Source organism: Ambystoma mexicanum, chromosome 12 (assembly GCF_040938575.1).
Source record: "Ambystoma mexicanum isolate Mex_15411 chromosome 12, UKY_AmexF1_1, whole genome shotgun sequence".
Lineage (NCBI taxonomy): Eukaryota > Metazoa > Chordata > Amphibia > Caudata > Ambystomatidae > Ambystoma > Ambystoma mexicanum.
The window spans coordinates 110,389,860-110,408,256 of record NC_090936.1 but is presented as its reverse complement, the minus strand read 5'-3'; the positions used below and the strand labels follow the sequence as shown (position 1 = coordinate 110,408,256).

General features: G+C 45.8%; 1 protein-coding gene across 1 annotated transcript in view; it reads left to right on the top strand.

The window, feature by feature from the left end:
* The window catches only part of FKBP4 (FKBP prolyl isomerase 4), a 770,108-nt gene that overhangs the window by 423,050 nt on the left and 328,661 nt on the right, over positions 1–18,397 (top strand). Inside the window, exon 7 of the mRNA XM_069628122.1 lies at positions 1,177–1,260. Within this exon, the coding sequence (XP_069484223.1) occupies positions 1,177–1,260 (84 nt within the window). The remainder of the gene's footprint in view (positions 1–1,176; positions 1,261–18,397) is intronic.

Here is an 18,397-nt window from a genome sequence, read left to right as displayed (position 1 = left end):
GGAAAGGGAGCTGGCCCGTGTAAACGTTATGCAGAAGATCTGTAATGCTGAAGCTGAGAGAAATATGGTCTTGGAGCAGAGGCAGGTTAGATTTGTGGCGGTAAGGTAGACAGAAGAGGCAAAGAGGCTGCCCTTTTCTTGGAGTATAGGAAAGAAGAGTGCCTTGCCTACCCCTAGATGTCGAAGAGTCTTGTCTTTATATGCCTAATCATTTTTGTATTACAAAATTGTAGACGAAGCAGAAGTACCTGGACTGTGGTGGTGTATAAACAATCAGTGGATGTTACATTGAAGTTGGTTGAAGTAGTAGTATACTGTGGCACAAAGGAGACTGTCAGGATTCTGCTTCTTGGGTTGTTGCTTTGCTCTTGGCAACCCCCCGCACCCTCCTACTACTGTTACCGTGAGACCAAGTAGACCAAATGTACTGCAGAGGTATTAACCAATTGTAAAGTTGTTGACCTAATCTTTGAACTGTGGCTATTAATCTTGGGAAGATCATGTCCAGGAATAACCATTGGTCCCATTTTCTTGGCTGACCTTGGAAGGGGATATTTTCAACTGAAAGCTGAAGAATTGTTACCAGTGGATTTTTATTTGAACTTTTTGCATTGACTTGGAACTCATAAAAACTGGTTCAAGACTTTTCTTTTGCTTTGAGCATTTGGAGAACCGACTGTAAAAACCCCTGGGGAAGGGATTTACCTAAGACAGGTGAAGGTCATCCAAATACGCCTTAAATATTTATCATTTTATGATGTTTGATTTCCTTTGAAAGTTTTGTTGTTTAGCATGAGCGCCCGTTTGTTTGTTAGGAGTATTCCCTTAGCCTCTAGACCAGGTAGGGAATTCCCTAGTAGAGTAGGATTAACAAGAATTTTTAATGAACAATGTGTTGCTTAATAAAAGAATGTATTCTTGAGAAAACCCCAAGCAGTTGTCAACCTCCTATTACTGACCCCTCACATACATCAATCATTTTTAATTTGCTGTAATTGTTTAGCCGTTTAAAAAAGAATAAATCCTTTTGTGGCGCTTCAAATTTTGAATAGTCTATTGAATAAGTCGTTAATACTATCCACTCCGATTTGGCCTTTTGCAGTATTTCCTAAACACTTCTCCTTTCATTGGAATGCAATTATGAGTTTGCCTTTTGATTGTGTGTTTTTTTTACAGGCAAAAGAAGCTTGGGAGATGAATGGAGAAGAGAAACTGGAACAGGGTGCCATTGTGAAAGAGCGTGGCACCCAATACTTTAAGGTCTGTTTTGAAGAATTGGTGACAACTTTAGGATACTAGTTAGTTGAGTAAAACGCTAACCTTTTCTGTTTCAATATAAGAACCTACAAGTGTCTAAATATGTTATGTTTCACTTGAAGTCTGGCAAAAAGCCATTGGTCAGGCACTGTTTAAAAAAAAAAAAAAAGTTTTTAAGACTGCTCTTATCTTACTTACACAACTTGGTTGTGTGCATTTATTGGTACATGTGTTACTATCTTAAGCCTTTTTCCACAACAAAATGGAATATAACTTAGTGCTTACTTTTTTGTTTGTGGATGAGGTGGTGGGTTGGCGTGGCTATTGTGTTGGATCAAATAGCATTGCCACAATTCAATACTTTGTTTTCCAAGTCTCGGTTTAAATGCTCGTTTCCAAGACTGTGCTGACTAATATTAGAATTGTACAGTGGTGTTTGTAAACGAAATTCATTTTTATCAAAACGGGCATCCCCATTTTGTAATTTATTAAGATATTCAACACATCTAGCAGTTCATAAGTTGTGAAACCAATGCTCCGGGCAGTATTTTGAAGTGGGAGTAGTTTACTCGCAGCATATTAAAGTTGGAGAATAACATTTATTTTTTAGGGAGTACAAAAGTAAGTGCTATTCCAAATATAAGTGTTTTTATAAGCAAGTACAAATATTGTGTTACCCCTAAAAAATAAAAATCTTTTTGTATCAAGCAGTTCTTTGCACCTGGTTATTCATGCACATTGAAGTATACAGGTTTACCTTGTGATATCCGGTAGTAATAGGAGTAGACCACCTTTCTGTGGCAGTAATGGTACCGTTGATCTGGACAGATCTGTGGACCCGTTGGGTCATAGATAATGTATAGAGCGCACGTTCACCAAAAAGGTATTTTGGCGCAAAGTAGGCCAGGGGAGGCTGAAAAGAAAAGGCTAGAGAACATAGGTTTTGAGTAGCCACCGGAAAAGATCATTCTCAGTGGCCCGTAAAGCACAGGGGAGAGCATTACGAAGCTGACCAGCAACTATAGAAAAAAAGCAGCCAACGATACGGGTGGTCTTAAATCGAGGGAACAAGACCAGCATCCCCAGAGTTTAGAGAGCCCGACCTGGAATGTAGGGACAGAATTTAGTCTGCAGGTATTCTGCACCAGTGCCATAAAAAGCACATTGAATCGTACAAAGGGCTTTGAACTGAATAGGTTGGCCACAGGAAGCCAATGCAGATGGTGTTAGGACTGGGAAGATAGGCGCATATCTCGTTCTGTTTAGTTCAATGCTAAAGGTTTTCTCCGTCCACTGTGTCCTTCCCCTTGGTAAAGTAAATGTCTCTTCCACAAAACACAAGTTCATTAACAAAGGCAATATTTTCTTTCTACCACACAATGTCTTTATTACAAATATTCTTTCAATTGAATGCTTTAGCCCGGATAGCACAGCAACAACCTCTGTTAATGCAACTTTTTGTCAGCATGATAAAGTTAATGTCTTTCCACAACACCTTCTTATCACAACCACATTTCTTCAAAGTAACTTTCTTTCCTGGTGAATTGCCTGCCAGGACTAAATACAATTGGTCCCTTTCCTGGTTCACTCCTGCCAGGAAGAAAACTCCAACTGCTACAGTTGATCCCTTATTAGTGGCAATATGGGTTACAGATTTCCTCAAACTGGTGACTCGGAAAAGTAGAATTGTGCATGTTTTGCGCTTTTATCTCTTCGTTATACTGTTTGTACTGCTGGCAGTGCGGGTTACAGGTTTCCCCAAGTTGACACCTCAAAAATTGGTAATTGCGCCCTTTTATATATTTCGCCAATCAAGGGATTTTCTCAGGCATTCATTTAATTATGCTTGCCTCACCCTTCTTTCACTTTGCTTTCTGGCTCCCTGTGACTTAATTAAGGGAGCAGAGAACGCTATGAAGTGCCCTGGTGCCCTGCATCTCATCTGAGGCTCACTGGTTACTGTTTCCAGTTTCCGTGTCCTCGCAAAGTGCTGCACGGCATAGCGGTTCTCCTGCTCCGTCTCTCTGGGACCTCTTTGTTTCTCTCGCTGTCTGGGTCTCTCTCTCACCAGGAGCCTCTGCTGCTCAGCGTTCAGCAACCACGGCTCTCCTGTCTTCCTCGCAGGCACTTCCTTGGCTGCTTCTTTGCCTCTCTGCACATCTGTTGCTTTTCACGCGATCAGACCACAAGCCACAGCGTGGGAAAGTGCTTGTTTCACCTGCAGCTTCAATCACTTCAGTCTTCCTGCACTGCTTCTGCCTCTGCTGCTCCTTTCCTCCCACATGTACCTCTTCTCCACAAATGTGGTTCACTTTCAGATTTAAATGCCCTGCTCAGTTTCCTTGCCTTAAAACTAGACCACACATTTTCTTCATTGGCACCTTTTTGATCTTCATTAACTCCTGGTCATTCTTCCTCGTCCCAGTACCACAGGCATTATGGATCTTGTAGCCCATCATGGATTTGTCTTGTGGGTCTACTCACTTCTGTTTGATTGTTGAACTGAATATTATTACTGTTGGGAGATTTTATTAGGGATGTGTGACTTATTAGGGATATGATTCCTACTGAAAATATTCATGGCCATTAGAGGATATTGCATTTAATTCATGAACTCCCAAAGTATATAACTTATTCTGTCTAGGTAACTCTTCACAGAAAGTTGTTTTGGGTTTCCTCATGAGGGACTTTTACAATGATGGCATGCCATTGGATATTTGAGGTTTACAGGACCCTCATCCACACAACAGGACTCAAAAGATGATTACTGCGTCGCTCCCAAAGGAGTCACCACTGTCCCTTGACAGACGTATCCTCCCCTGTGATCGTCCATCATGATCACCCCCCCCCCATCCCCCAGTGTTAGGTTCCGGTAGAGTCTGCATTCCCTGGACCTATGGGATATTTTAGGCTGGGGTTCAGTGATGGCTCCGCAGGATCCATCACATTCCTCTGACTGTGGAATTCTGCAACACTTGAAGCCTCCGTATAAGATAGGCAGGTTGTGCCAGAAATAGAGCGTCCATAGAATACATAGCCTGGGAGGACACCACGGGATCCTGTAACTACGATGGCAGAAACAGGAGGGTCTTGCACAGGGTTTTAAGTAGCAAATGACCCCTCTGGCAAACTGCACTCACTTGAGATTCCACACAGATGCCAATATCTTGACCCCCCAAGCCCTTCATTAGCGGGACAATGGAAAGAAACTGGGCCAAAGAGTGAGGCCATAAAGGGGTCCAAAAAGCAGCTGCTGAAGGTGGGCCCACCGACAGCACCTCGGTTATTTTGGCCATTTACCTTAAACCAGTTAAGAATCCATACTCCCACGGCTTCAATGCAGGGCCTGAATCTCGTTGCCGTCTCAGGGATAGAGATCAAGACCAAAGAATTAGGTTATCATTGCTGTAAGAATAACAGCAGAAGCCACGAGAGAAGATAAGCGTAGTCAAAGGTTGACTGTAGATGTTAATACCGGGGAGATGGCGGACCCTTGGGGGACATTGCATGCCAGTGCAGTAGGTGCAGAACGAAAAGGGGAAGAAAGTGTGATTGAGAACAGGACAAAATGGCACCAGATAGGCTGGTCATGGGGAGGCGGTCGTCTCACTTGTGTAGGTGAAAACGGGGGGCGGGCACCCAGGTCGGTTTCTTATTTTTTGTTCGTGTTTTTACTCCGTTTTGCTTTCTTGGGAGTATTTACCCATTTGTATTGAGTACAACTGGTGGATATGCCACTTATCCATAGAGATGTCTTAAACGGATCTAGATAAAATGCATCATTTTTCTGAATCCAGCTCGGTACTCTCAGTACATGTAAATCTTTGCAGTAATGGTTGGTCTAATTAATATGTATGGCAGAAGCCTTTGATGCTTTGTGGGTGAGAACGTTGCTCTTTTTATGCCTTTTTGTTTTCCACTTGTTTTTGTGCTTTACCATTTTCTAATCTAGGGATTTCGGTTGCACAGCAGGTTATGGTATGGTACGAGTGAGTGCAGCACATTAGAACACATGTATGGAGCTTCACTGTTCCATTCAGGTGTGAGTTGATGGAAGAAGCGTGTGTGTCATTGGCATCCTAGAGCTTGTCTGTCCTAGTAATATAAGAACAGGGGTGGTGGCAGCCTCCATTAGCAGTAGAGGTATAGGTGGGCACCACAAGCTTCAAAATTAAATGGAATGAATTTTAGCTGTGGTTATAGTCACTTTTAGGCATCCTCCAGAAACCTGAATGGCACTCTATCAGGAAATCGGAAACAAAATAATTTGCCATGATCTACATCAAGAGCTGGGGACGCTATGTTTTAGACTATACTATTTCTGTTTGGAAGTGTAATTTATTAATGCATGCATGCATGCATGGTTATTTCACCTTTTCTTCCCTTTGTAATGACCCAACACTTTTTCCTGTCATGTGTTGACATTCTGTATTGTGTGATCATATTATGAGACTTTACTGCAGTGAGTGTAAAGTGTCCTCCGTTCTTGACGGCTGTTCTTGATGCTTGTGAATCTGCTTAGAATCGCATGCTTTGCATATAGTCTGACATCTAGTGGTAATCGCAGAGTATTGCATCTTGTCTTTAGAGGACCGAAAGGGGACGTCGACATGGGCGTTCCTGTAACACTATCCCTCACGTGACATGTAGTGTACCCAAAATCCTTCACAAGTCGAGGTCTCTCAGATTATTTTTTTCCACCCAGCTAGCTGGTCGCCTTATGCGGAGCTTGTAAAATTGCTAACTACTATCTTTGTCCACAACCTTCGGTCGTTAATATATTGGTCCCCTTCATCGACGAGTACTTAACCACTGTGGAAGAAGACTCCAGACCTCCACGCTGGTTCTCCGGTCGACACTGTCGACTACATGGCTTTGGCCCTCCGCCAGGGCTACACAGTAGGGAGAGTGGGGTCCGGGGCTCTTTCTTTTCAAGAATGTATTTCCTTCTCCCCTCTCTTTTCCCTTCTGTTTTTGCTGTAGCTATAAACCTGAGCTATGGACAGGGCACCTTTTTAAATGTTGCCCTTCTTGTAAAGGCAAGTATCCCTGGAAGGACACACACTGGAGGTGCAATAAGTGTCTGCCTCGATCAGAACGAGGAGTCCTGTTGATCTTGCCAGCTTCTACGTCCTAAGACGATAAAAGAACGGCGAGTTAAACTGTGGGTGGCCTACGCCATGATGCAGCCCGAGGGTAGCTCCCCTGCCGCCACCAGCGCCGAGAGGGACGAGGAATTGAGTGACAGCCGTGGCTCCGACACGGAGGCCATCGACCTGTTTTCTGAGCAGCCACACTCGGAGCCCGTCAAAGACACCAACCGGTACGCAGATTTCTTTGATGGAACCCACCAATTCGTAGGGTCGGCAGCCCTCGCCGCAACCGCCTAGGCGGCATGCGTCCTGGCACTCCAGCGACAAGGGCGTCGGCAACAAAGTTCGTAAGAACGTCGAGATACCTCTTAGGAGCACGCTGACGCAAAAAGTTCTGGCAATGTCGAAAATTTCAGCGAAGCCACTAGAACAGTCAAAATCCCTCCCAGATAGGCTGATCATCCGCGAGAGTCTCGCAAACATCATTTCGGCTGCAAATAGGCCTAAGGACAGGTCGAGGGACACATCCACATGCCAAGAAAGGCAGGAAGAGTATTCTAAAGGTCTTTTTCAGATAAATCTTGATGGCCTAAGAACACAGGTCCCCAAGAACCCCCTCCGCGCCCCCCCCCCCCCCCCCCCCCCCAGTCCCCTCTGGTTAATCCTTATGGACCAGAGACCGGTTTAAGGGGTGCATGAATAAACTTTCAAAATGTGTGGACTTTTCATTAAGGTTTACCACACCTAAAAGGCTTAGTGAGGAAGATCTATACCCTAGTTTATCTAAATTCCAAAGGACCTCTTACCCTCTTCACGAAGAGGTGTTTGACCTGACAGAACCAGAGGAAGTTCCTCAGGACCCTTATGTACTGAAAGATGATCCCTTTGAGGACCCTTTTTTACCAGGCCCCAGATTTGGGGGGGCATGGGAGGAGGGTAGGGGGGAGGGGAAGGGAGGCGTGAGCAGCCAGTGGATAATGCATCATGGCTGTCACCAATCGATACCCCTGATCCAGACACATTGTGCGTGGATCCTCCCGCATCGCCTCCTATAAGACGGGCAACTCACATAGATGACCAGATGGCATTCAATGCTATTCTGAAGAAAGCGTCCGAAAATTTTCAGATCACCACGCAAGAATCAGTGCAAGACACCGACTTTGTGGAAGATATATTCTGAAGGAGAAACCACCTGCAAGCCAAGCATTACCTCTATTGAACTCCATTAAACAGCGTATTGCCCCTTCTTAGCTTACACCATCGCAAACAAGAGCTGTGAACCGACTCTACATTAGAGGACATGTCACCCCAGATCCCTATTGGTAACATTTGGAAAAGAGCAGGAGTACCCTTGTCCACGGGTGCAGCACCACCAGACAAGGACTGCAAGAAGCTGTATGCCCTGGTCATGCGTGTCACTTCTGCGGCAGCCTAATCCACCAGAATTGCCAACAATACCACGTTGCTGGCCAGCTATTGTGAATTTCAGTGGAATATGCTCCAGCAAAGCCTGCAAGAAGTCCCTGAACCAATACGATCACGCCTGCTGGCGGTTGTATTGGAAGGGAGGCAGGTGAACCATAATATTCTTAAAAACACTAGACGCTGCAGGGAGAACACTGGCTCAAGGTACCCTATTGAAGTGGCATGCATGGTTGAAAAATTCAGGATTCAAAACAGAAACAGGCATCCCTCAATAACAAACCGTTGGAGGAATGTAACATGTTTGCTAAAGCGGTATATGAGACGTTGGATACTGCAAAGAAGGAGCATGAGACTTTGAAGTAATTAAACCAGATAACTCGAAGACCCTTTCAACAGCGTGGTGGAACCTCCCGCCGCTCCTTTCGCGGACACTTTCCTACTTTCCCCACACAATTAGTACTGAACGGGAAACACATGGTCCTCAGGACAGGGGTCAGCTGTTTCAAACCAATATCCGTCTAGAGGGCAGCGCTGTGGCAAAGGAATGGGTAGAAGCACCACAGCTAGAGGCTCCCCGGCCTCCAATCAGAAGTGACTTGCTGTTCCAGGTCCCCTCCCATGCCACTCCGGTGGGGGGAGCGGAGGACATCATTCTTCCACGCATGGCAGGGAATTGCCACAGACCAGTGGGTGCTCAAGACCGTCGCCCACTGCTACTGTATCGAGGTCAGCTGACAACCTCAATACCGACCAACGAAGTCCAGGCGTTTGTCACCGGAACATCTGAAGATCGTACTGCAAGAGATTGAGAACCTGCACTAAAAGGGCGCAATCAAAGTCGGCCCAGTTCTACAGGTAAACAAGGGTATTTATTCAGTGTACTTCCTTGTACCCAAAAAGAATCTCACCATGTGCTAGACTTGCGCCCAGTGAATAAACTTGTCAAACCACAAGTTTTGTATGATAACATTGCAAGAGGTAATCCCTCTGACACAGGGGGATGACATGGCAACATTGGACATGAAAGATGCATACTTTCATATTTCAATGTTGCCAGCGCACAGAAAATACCTAAGGTTCATGATGGAGGACAAGCGCTGTCAGTTCAAGGTCCTTCCCTTCGCATTGCCTCAGCCCCAAGTGTATTTACATAGGTACAGTCAGTAGCAGCGGCTCACCTGCGCAGGCAATCCATCCCAGTTTATCCTTATCTCGACGACTGGCTCATAACAGGGTATTCATACCAAACATGCCTTTCAAACACCCAGAAGACGATAGATCTACTCTTCAGTCTGGGATTTTCAATAAACGAGAAAGTCCAGCCTAGACCCCAGCCATGTCAAACAATTTCTGGGGGCTGTGATTAAACAGAAGATGGCCTCGTCTTCCCCTCCAACAAGAGGGTTGAAAAACTGCTGTTTCAGGTCCCTCAATATGAAGCCAGTCGAGAGGTGACTGTATGCAAAGCCATGCGTCTGTTAGGCACGATGGCCTCCTACATTTTAGTCCCACACGCACATTTGCGCATGCGCCCCATTCAATAATGACTCAACAGCCAATGGTGTCAGGCCAGCGGACAATGGGACGATCTAGTGGTTGTCTTGGCAGCCTTCGTTCTCTCTCTGCAGTGGTGGTCGAGGGAAAACCACCCCGCAGTAGAAGCCAATTTCACAATGGACTCGTCTCTAACAGGGTGCGGGGGGGGGGGCTCACCTCCTTCAGCAGACATCGGACAGCGTTTGGTCCCCAGCAGTAGCATCAAACCACATAAACCTGTGCCCTGAAGGCCTTTCAGATACAATTACAGGGGAAGACAGTACTAGTCCTCACGGACAGTACCACAGCCATGTATTACCTGAACAAACAAGGGGCACACACTCTCTGGGGTTGTCCAAACTGTTGGACACAAAATGTTCCTCCTGTCTCAGCATGTTCCAAGGGAACTCAATCTTCTGGACGTGTTCAGCAGTGACTTTCTGCTACTCATGGCGACTAAAAAGACATTGTCTGGAACATTTTTGCAGAATGGGGCTTCCCAGAGATCGACTTGTTTGCAACTCTGGAGGACTTGCAATGCCCAGATTACGCCTCCAGGTACCCTCCGAACCGCTCCAAGGGGGAACTGTCTCTGGATAACATGGTCAGCAAAATGTCTTTACGCCCCCGACTCCCCTACTCAACAAGATAGAGCACAAGATGCACCAGGAATCAGTCACAAGGATATTGGTGGCCTCAATGTGGGCCCGCCACCCTGGTTCTCCCATTTTATGGAGATGTCTATTTCCTCTCTGATTAAACTACCTTGCCCATACAACATGCATGGGCGTGCGGGGGGTACACTCCATCCATGCCCGCAAACTCTCAACTTAGCAGCCTGGCTCCCTAGAGTTCAGCACCTCCAACTTCCTCAGAGATGCATGGACATACTTAAAGAAGCAAGAAAGCCTAACACCAGACATTGCTACTCCAATAAATGGAAACGCTTCGTCATCTGGCGTAATTCCAAGAGTATCAATCCTATAGACTGCTCGCCTACACATATTGCATTATACCAGACTCATCTACTGGACTCGGGTCTGGTTTTCAATTCCCTGAAAGTCCACTTAACCGCACTTTCAGCATATACCACGTCCCAGAAAAAGGTCTGGTGGTGGAAAATCCCGGTAATACGATGCAATGTACTACATAAAATGTGTTCTAAAAGGTTCGGTACAAACCAGTCTTCTGCAATAGCTGCAGCAGGCCTCTCCCTAGCTACATGCGCTGGGTAGTGTAACTGTTCTAATGCTACCCTTAAGGCTACAGGCATCGCTGCTTTCAGTGCTGTCCTGTCACCACAATGCCTCAGAGGGGGATAAAGAACACCCCCTCCATGCCCACAGCTTTTTCTTCTTGTGGAGCACGACCTTGAACTTCCATCAATTGTGCTCTAGACAAATGATTAAATCCTTCATTTACAATCATAATTGTGACAATTTTTTCTTTCACATCAGGGGTATCAAAACAAAAAATATTTGGTAAATCTGCAACCATATTGGCCTCTTCGTCTGCTGCTTGGTTTCCGCGTGAAATAGATCTTATAAGATCTGAGCCTGTCCAATTAGGCAGCCTGTTGCACCGGAGTGCCGTCTGCTCTGCGGTAGCTCCTCCTTTTCCAACGTGCTAACCCTGCATGTACGGTTGACATCACATAGGCGGAATCACTGTACACCGTCCCTTCTTGCCCTGCGTGATTCTCAAGCGCAACAATAAACACCACCAATTCTGCAGCTTGTGCTGTAAAATGAGGCGGTAGTCTTGCACTTGCTACCACTTCAAATTCCCCATTAGCTCTCTGCCTTACCACAGCTGAACCTAAATGCCTTTCCATCAGTTTGATCAATTTTCGAAGACGCGTCAAAGAGAATCTCCCTCCCTGACCCTTCTCCTTTACGCTCAGGATTTCATAATAAAACTCCTCAGAATTTGAGGAATCGTGCACCTGCTTGTCCTCTGTCACAGGTTCGGCCACAAACGTGGCAGGGTTCACTATTTTACACTCAACTACTTTTATCGCTGGATTCGATATGACTACCTCGTATGCAGAAGCCCTCTGAAATGTTAGTGTACCCTTAGGTTTCGCCAAAATATCAAACAAAGCATGCTAAACAAAGTCATGGAACAACCCATCACAATGCTTGCAGAGTACTCCATAGCGAACGCGGCTACTGCCAGCGATTATTCGCAAGGAAAGTGTACTCTCATAACAAGATCTAAAATCCCACTATAATATGCCAAAGGTTTATACCCAAGTGTGGTTCTGTGTAAGCACTGCTGTCATAACTGTCCCATTTGTATGCGAGAACAAAAAATTCCTAAGAATAATTGGGAATTCCTAAAACTGGAGCTGTACATATTGCTTTTTTAAACTCCTCAAACCCTTCCTCCATTTCTTCCGCCAATTCTATCTTCTCATTGTTCACTTAGGCTTTCTTTCAAGCCTGCAAACAAGGTCTTGTATATGAACTATAATCAAATACCCACGCTCTAACATCTCTTCAGCTCTTTCAGGTGTAACCATCTTTCCCTCATGTGAAATCAACTGACCTATGTACAACACCTCTTCCTGGCAATATCGCAACTTCTCCTACTCTTAGGTCCCGTCCCCTTTCCTCCATACTGTATGGGCGTCCCTTTCAAGGGACGGGAGATGGGACCTTTTTCACCAGAAAAAAACCTTCTTCCCCTTTAAATTTAGAGGCACGCAGGGGTGCGGCGCAGGGAGTCACACCTCAGTCCCCTTTTCCGCATCGACGGGAACGGGCCGAATTCACCAGCGCTCCTGGGTTTGGCTACGGCCATGTAATTCTATTCACGGATACTTCTTTTTTGTCATTCAGCTACTCGTTCTCAGGCATCACACTCCTCCCCGGTGCATGTCGACTTCTACAGGGTTCAGCAGGTGTCCAGCCTGCAACAGGCTCTTCCCAACGTCAGACCCCCCACGCCCTCTGCCTATGTTGCCTTGGCCCAGACCACGGTTGGCAAGATTGTTCAGCTTGTGGCTCGCTGTCCTCGAAAGCGCTGAAGAACAGACTAGCCAGGTGGAGGATGCTCTTACAGAAGTCGCCTCCAGAGGACCTCAAGAACTTTGTGAAACATCGAACCAAACTGAGGCACTGGTACTGTCACAGTTAGCGTGATACCAGAAATGGGACTGCCAAAGTGTGACTCTCTCTCTCCAACATATTGGTGCATCGCTGGATACCCCATTTGGGGTGGTCCCACGCCCTGTGAACATCTACAATCCGGGGCACTTTATCCCTCATCTCCCCTTCTGACAATGCCCAAGTCTGCACATAAACATAAAGGGAGTGAAATTACAGCAATACTGGCTCCCTCCACTTCTATGGCCCAGAAGATGCAATCTACCAAAGATGTTGTCCATGCCCCGCAAGGGGTGGAATTATCTTCTAAACCTGCTCTGTCCAAACAATGCTTTGAAGAGAAGTTACGAACCCTCAAGCAGGACATTACCCAAGAGATAAAATTGGAAATAAAATCTTCTAAGGATTCCTTAGCTCCCTCCATTGCTGAACTGAATTCCCACTTGACTGGCCTGGATGACTTGGAGAATATGGCGTGTGAACAAGAGCATGGGAATGAAGAGCTTGCTAAGAGTGTCAGGAACATAGAAAACCGGCTTGAGGAGGTATGGGCTAAACAAGGGGACTTTGAAAACTCTAGGAGAAATAATATTCGACTACGTGGGATTCCAAGACACATTCTAGATCAAGACCTCCCGGAATATGTGCAGGCTCTTTTTAAATCTGTTAGCCCTTGGGGACTCGGGTGAACTGATTTTAGACAGGACCCATCGAGTCTACTCGTCAGTCCAGCAGAGGCGGAACCTCCTCCCTGACGTTCTCTCCAGGGTCCATTTCTTTCACCACAAGGAGGAAATGATGGCAGCGGCTAGAAAGGCTGAACCAGTGAATTTCCACTGCTCCACTATCTCTGTTCCAGGCTCTGTCACCATATACACTGGCGAACGGCAAACATCTTCAGAAAGTCACCGCCTGGCTCCAAGCAAAAAAAGGTCCGGTATCGCTGGGAGTATCCATGCAAACTACTCTACTTCACAACCGGTCCTATTCCATCGGTCCTGAAGAGGAAGCGAAGGAACTGATGTTGGAACCCAACAGTGATGACGCTTGCATGGGGAATGGTGATTCGAGGGAGTTGGCTGTGAGCCCCACGCCGAAAGATGTGAGAAGGAAACCTAAAGGTTGGGCTGCTGGAAAAGGATCTCCGGTCCTGAAGGCAGGGAGTGTAGGCCCGACCGGACTTGGGTGAGGTTGTTCTGATCCTGCGACTCCTGGAGCTTGTATAGGCTTCATCGCCCCAGACGTGGGTAGCTGTCCTGTGTACCTTGCCTAGTTGGGGTCTAATTATTACTCAGCAGGGCAAACATTTACCTACTATGCAGCCTTTGATTGTTGGTCAAGTTGTATGTTATTATGGTTAAATATATGGGCATTCTCAGATCACTTCAAGGCGAGACTGAAGGTGACCTAGTGATGGCACCTACTGTTGTCGCCATGTTGTACCAGTGTGAAAAGGCTGTAATGGCCTGTTATTCTTTTATTCCTATCTTTAGACATTCTGCTATGTTATTTTTATGAATTCTGGGCCTGGATTTTCTTATACTATATACTGGTTTCTTTACTGTTGGTGTTTTTTTTTTTTTTTACAATGTCGGCGCTAATGCCGCTTTGATAAATTGTGGCTGGTTCACAGCTGATTACGGGATTACTATGCTATTTAAAATGCACTACATCAATGTTCATGTTGATTTTGCCGGGGTATATGTTGGTTGGAATTGTGTGGGGCTGGTTCACAGATGGAGGTAAAAGGTACACTGGGCTATGCAGAGGCCGGTGCGAGACCAGAGTGACTACTGTGAATTTTAATTGTCTCACTTTGAACGTTCAGGGCCTACATCCCCCTCTAAAACGAGAAAAGGGCTATTTCACAGATTGATTACCCTTAATCCTGATTTCCTATTTCTTCAGGAAACTCACCTGCTAAAGTCAGGTGAGTTTCGGCTTAATAATAAAATATACCGCACTACATATTGCGCCTCCTCTGGCCTAAAGAAGCGAGTGGGCATTTTAATGTGCAGCGATATCCCCTTGAAAGTGCTAAAAGTTCTGTGGGATAAAGATGGCAGATCTATTCTGCTGGTTGCAACACTTCAGGGGTGAAAAGTGACTCTGGTCTCATTATACGCACCTAATTCTCACCAGGACTTGTTCTTCACCCCCTTGTCCAAGTTGTTGTTTGAACAGGCGGAAAGGGAACTCATTATGGGGGGTGATTTTAATGCTGTCGTCAATCCATTAGTACACAAGGCCTTACCCCTACTGCTGCTGACAAATGGAACTTTCTTTCGCTCACTTCCCTGCTCCACGAGCATTCGCTTATCGAGGCTTGGCGCTTCTCATCAGGAGGAGCAGGGTTATACCTTTCACTCTGCAGTACATAGGGGTTTCTCTAGATTGGACATGTTTCTCATCTCAGATGCATTGGTTCCCCAGTGAATAGGCATAGAGATTTTCCACGGGGCCTTGTCCGATCACATCCCGGTGATGCTTACTTTGGCCCCTTTTAGTGACATCCCACGGTCAGGTGGGTACTTGGCGCATGAATGATCTCCTATTGGGAGATCCCCAGTTTCGAAATGGCATCTCCACAGCTATAACTCACTATTTCACTGAGAACGACAGGGAGAGGAGAACTATCTCACTGTGTAGGATGCGGGGAAAGAAGTCACGTTATAGCCCAAACGGTAGCCAGGCGGGAAAATGGGAAACCGTTACAAGCCCAGTTGGAGTCGGAATTACACTGAAGAGAAGAACTGCATAAAAAAAACCTTCTGACGGGCACTTCGAGATGCGCGAATAGCCCGCAAAGTCCTGGAAGCTCACCACATGAGTCAAGCGGCATATGGTATTATGAGAACCAGACAATATTATTCGAAAGGGAACAAGGCTAATAGACTCATAGCAGCCAAACAAAAAGCCAGACTCAATCGTATAGATTACCTAAGAGACTCCAACGGGAGGCATACCAACCCCGAAAAGGGTAAGCTCCAAATAATAGAGAATTTCTTTAGAGAACACCCAGACCCTTTTTTACACTGATTCGATCTGCCTCAAGTTACCCAGGAGCACCGGCGACGTTTGGAGGAGCCCATCACGCTAAAGGAAAAGGAACTGGCGATTTGTCCCTCCCTCTTAGAAAGGCCCCGGTTTAGACGGCCTTACAAATGAATTCTATAGAGCTTTTAGTGCTGTACTTTCCCTCTACTTGACAAAATTGTTTAATACAATCTGGGACACTGGTTCGGTATCTAAATCTATGGCTGAATCCACAACCACTTATTTCTAAAGCCTAGCAAGGATTGCACGGAATGCACGTCCTATCGGCCGATTGCCTTATTGAACACAGACGCAAAACTCTTAAACAAAATAATTGCTGGGTGCCTTGGAGAAATTCTCCCAACATTAATAGAGAGACACCAAACGGGCTTTATTTGTAACTGCTCAACGCATGATAATATCCGCTGGGCGATTAACCTAATTGCCCTTGCGCCCAAGATCTCATGGAGGTTGTCCCTTTTTGTCTCTAGATGCCACAGGGCATTTGCTAGCATGTCCTGGGATTATCTGTAGCTTGTTTTAAAGGGGTTTGACTTTGGATCTCGATTTTCAAAATTGATCCTCTCAAACTTTCAAATTCCATCAACTAAGGTTAAGATGAACGCACATTGGACTCCTCTGTTCACCTTAGGCAAAGGCACGAGGCAGGGATGTCCCCTGTCCCCCTTAGTTTTCGCTTTGGTGATGGAGCCCCTAGCCCAGCAAATTCATCTCCATCCTGAGATACTTGGCTTTGAGTTTGCTGGAGAATGTCATAAAATAGCCTTGTTTGCAGATGACTTGCTCTGCTTCTTAAATGACGCAGTTAGGTCTATTCCGCCGCTGCTGAACCTTGTATCTCGCTTTGCAAAGATATTGATTTGAGGTGAACCCAGAGATCCCCCTACTTGTGAATAAAACTGAGCCGATCGTACTCGGGTCTCTTTAAAGCCAAAATACCTGCCCTACTAAAGGAGGCCAAAGATTGCCCCTCAACTGAGAGTCCCAAGAGATCTCATGGTTAGGCCGGATTTATGTGGTCAAGATGACCTTACTCCCGAAGCTTCTATATGCTTTTCAGGCTCTTCCAGTGCTGATCCCGGAGGGAGACATCGATTTGCAAAAGGCGTTGGACTGTTTTATTTGGAAAGGGAGAAAGCCTAGAATTTCTCGCAAACTTCTTACTAGGGTAAAGGAATCGGGCGGCTTAGGGCTCCCATCGATTCAGCGTTATTATAGAGCTGCGCAGGTCGCTGCTATGATGACTTTGGTGAACTCTCCGGATCCCCCTAAATGGCAGGAAATCGAACAGGCGGTGGCCCCATCCCACTGACGCATCTGTTTCTCCCTAAAGAAGCCAGAAGACACCGGAGCGCGCTATTGCCTACCACGTTGACAATGCTTCAGAATTGGGAGAAGGCACGCATGAAAAAAGGGATCAACTCTGGTCTGGGCCCGCTTTCCTCTGTCACTCAAAAACCAGCATTCACACTGGCCCTTGCAGCTGGTGCCTTCCAGAGTTGGGAATCAGCTAACCTTTGAGACTAAGATAGCTATATTCAAACTGAGAGCCATTGACGTTTGTTGAATGTAAAGAGAAGTTTAACTTTCCGGAATATGAAAGTTTTCGGTACATTCAGCTTTGTCACTGGGTAACCAATGGGGACACCCGCTGGGCTGTAAACAGGGACCCAATTGGGATACAACTTTAAATCCTAGAAGGTCAGCAAGCTCACAGAATCTCAACCTGTTACATACTTTTAGAGAATGTGCCCCTTGGGGAAAAGCTTCCATACATGATAGCGTGGGAAAGGGAATTGGGACTGGAGATTCCTGAGGAATCCTTGCATAGGATCTGGGACAGAGCCCAGAAGAGTTCCTGATGCATGGTTGTGAAGGAGAATGATATTAAGCTGTTACCAATGGTATTTACCCCCAAGCAGGTTACATGCAATGAACCCTGACTTTCCCGACACTTGTTGGCATGGCTGTGGAGAGAAGGGTGATCTAGCATACATGTGGTGGCATTGTTCAATAATGCAGATGTTTTGGCTAGAGGTACGATCCAAAATCAAGAGATCACTGGAGTCTCCCTCCCTATGAATCCACGGATTTTAGTCCTGGGGTTTGTCCCGGAAGACTGGACCTTCCCAATGTCTGCTTTTAGAGCAACCCCACTTTCCCAGCTACTCATAGCAGCTCGAATCATGAGGACCCGTTTCTGGAAGTCATTGGAGGGACCACATATAGCATACTGGTGGGTGAAGGTGTTGGAGCTATTGGGCCTGGAAAAGCTTACAGCCCTACTAGAGGGGAAGATGTCAAGGTTTATGCGCACTGGGGGATCATTTCTGGACTTTGTACGGGACAGAGAGCAGATGTTTTTTCGGCCGTTGTTACTGAAACACCTCGTAATGCCTTGATGTTGGTATTGTAAATCTTCCATAAAACCCCAAAGCTGGCATTGTGAACTAGGCCTTTTTTCAAAATGTGTATTCTTTTTCTTTCCTGATCTCCCCCCTCCCCCTTTCCTTGTTAGGCTTTGCCTTTTCGTTTCCCTCCTGTGCTTACGACGCCTCTAGGAAATCTTTCTCCTTATACCTGACCATGACTTGAGTTAAACAAGATATTGATATGCTTAATGACCCATGTCAATTAAATGCAAACCTGGGGAGGGAAATTAACTGTTGCCATTCGTATTGCGAGTTCTTACATAATGCTTGATAGTTTGTTGATTTACAGGGTTTGCCTCCTAGACACCTAGCTGGACTGTTTTTCGGAACAATTTTTCATTTTTTTTTGGTTGATTAATGAATTGTCATTCAGGATGGAATTGAAGTTGGATGAATTGACTCATTCTCGATGAAATGTTCTGTTATTTGTTGTTTCTTGAAAACGTAAAAAAATATTATATAGAAAGAAAATACAAAAAAAAAATGA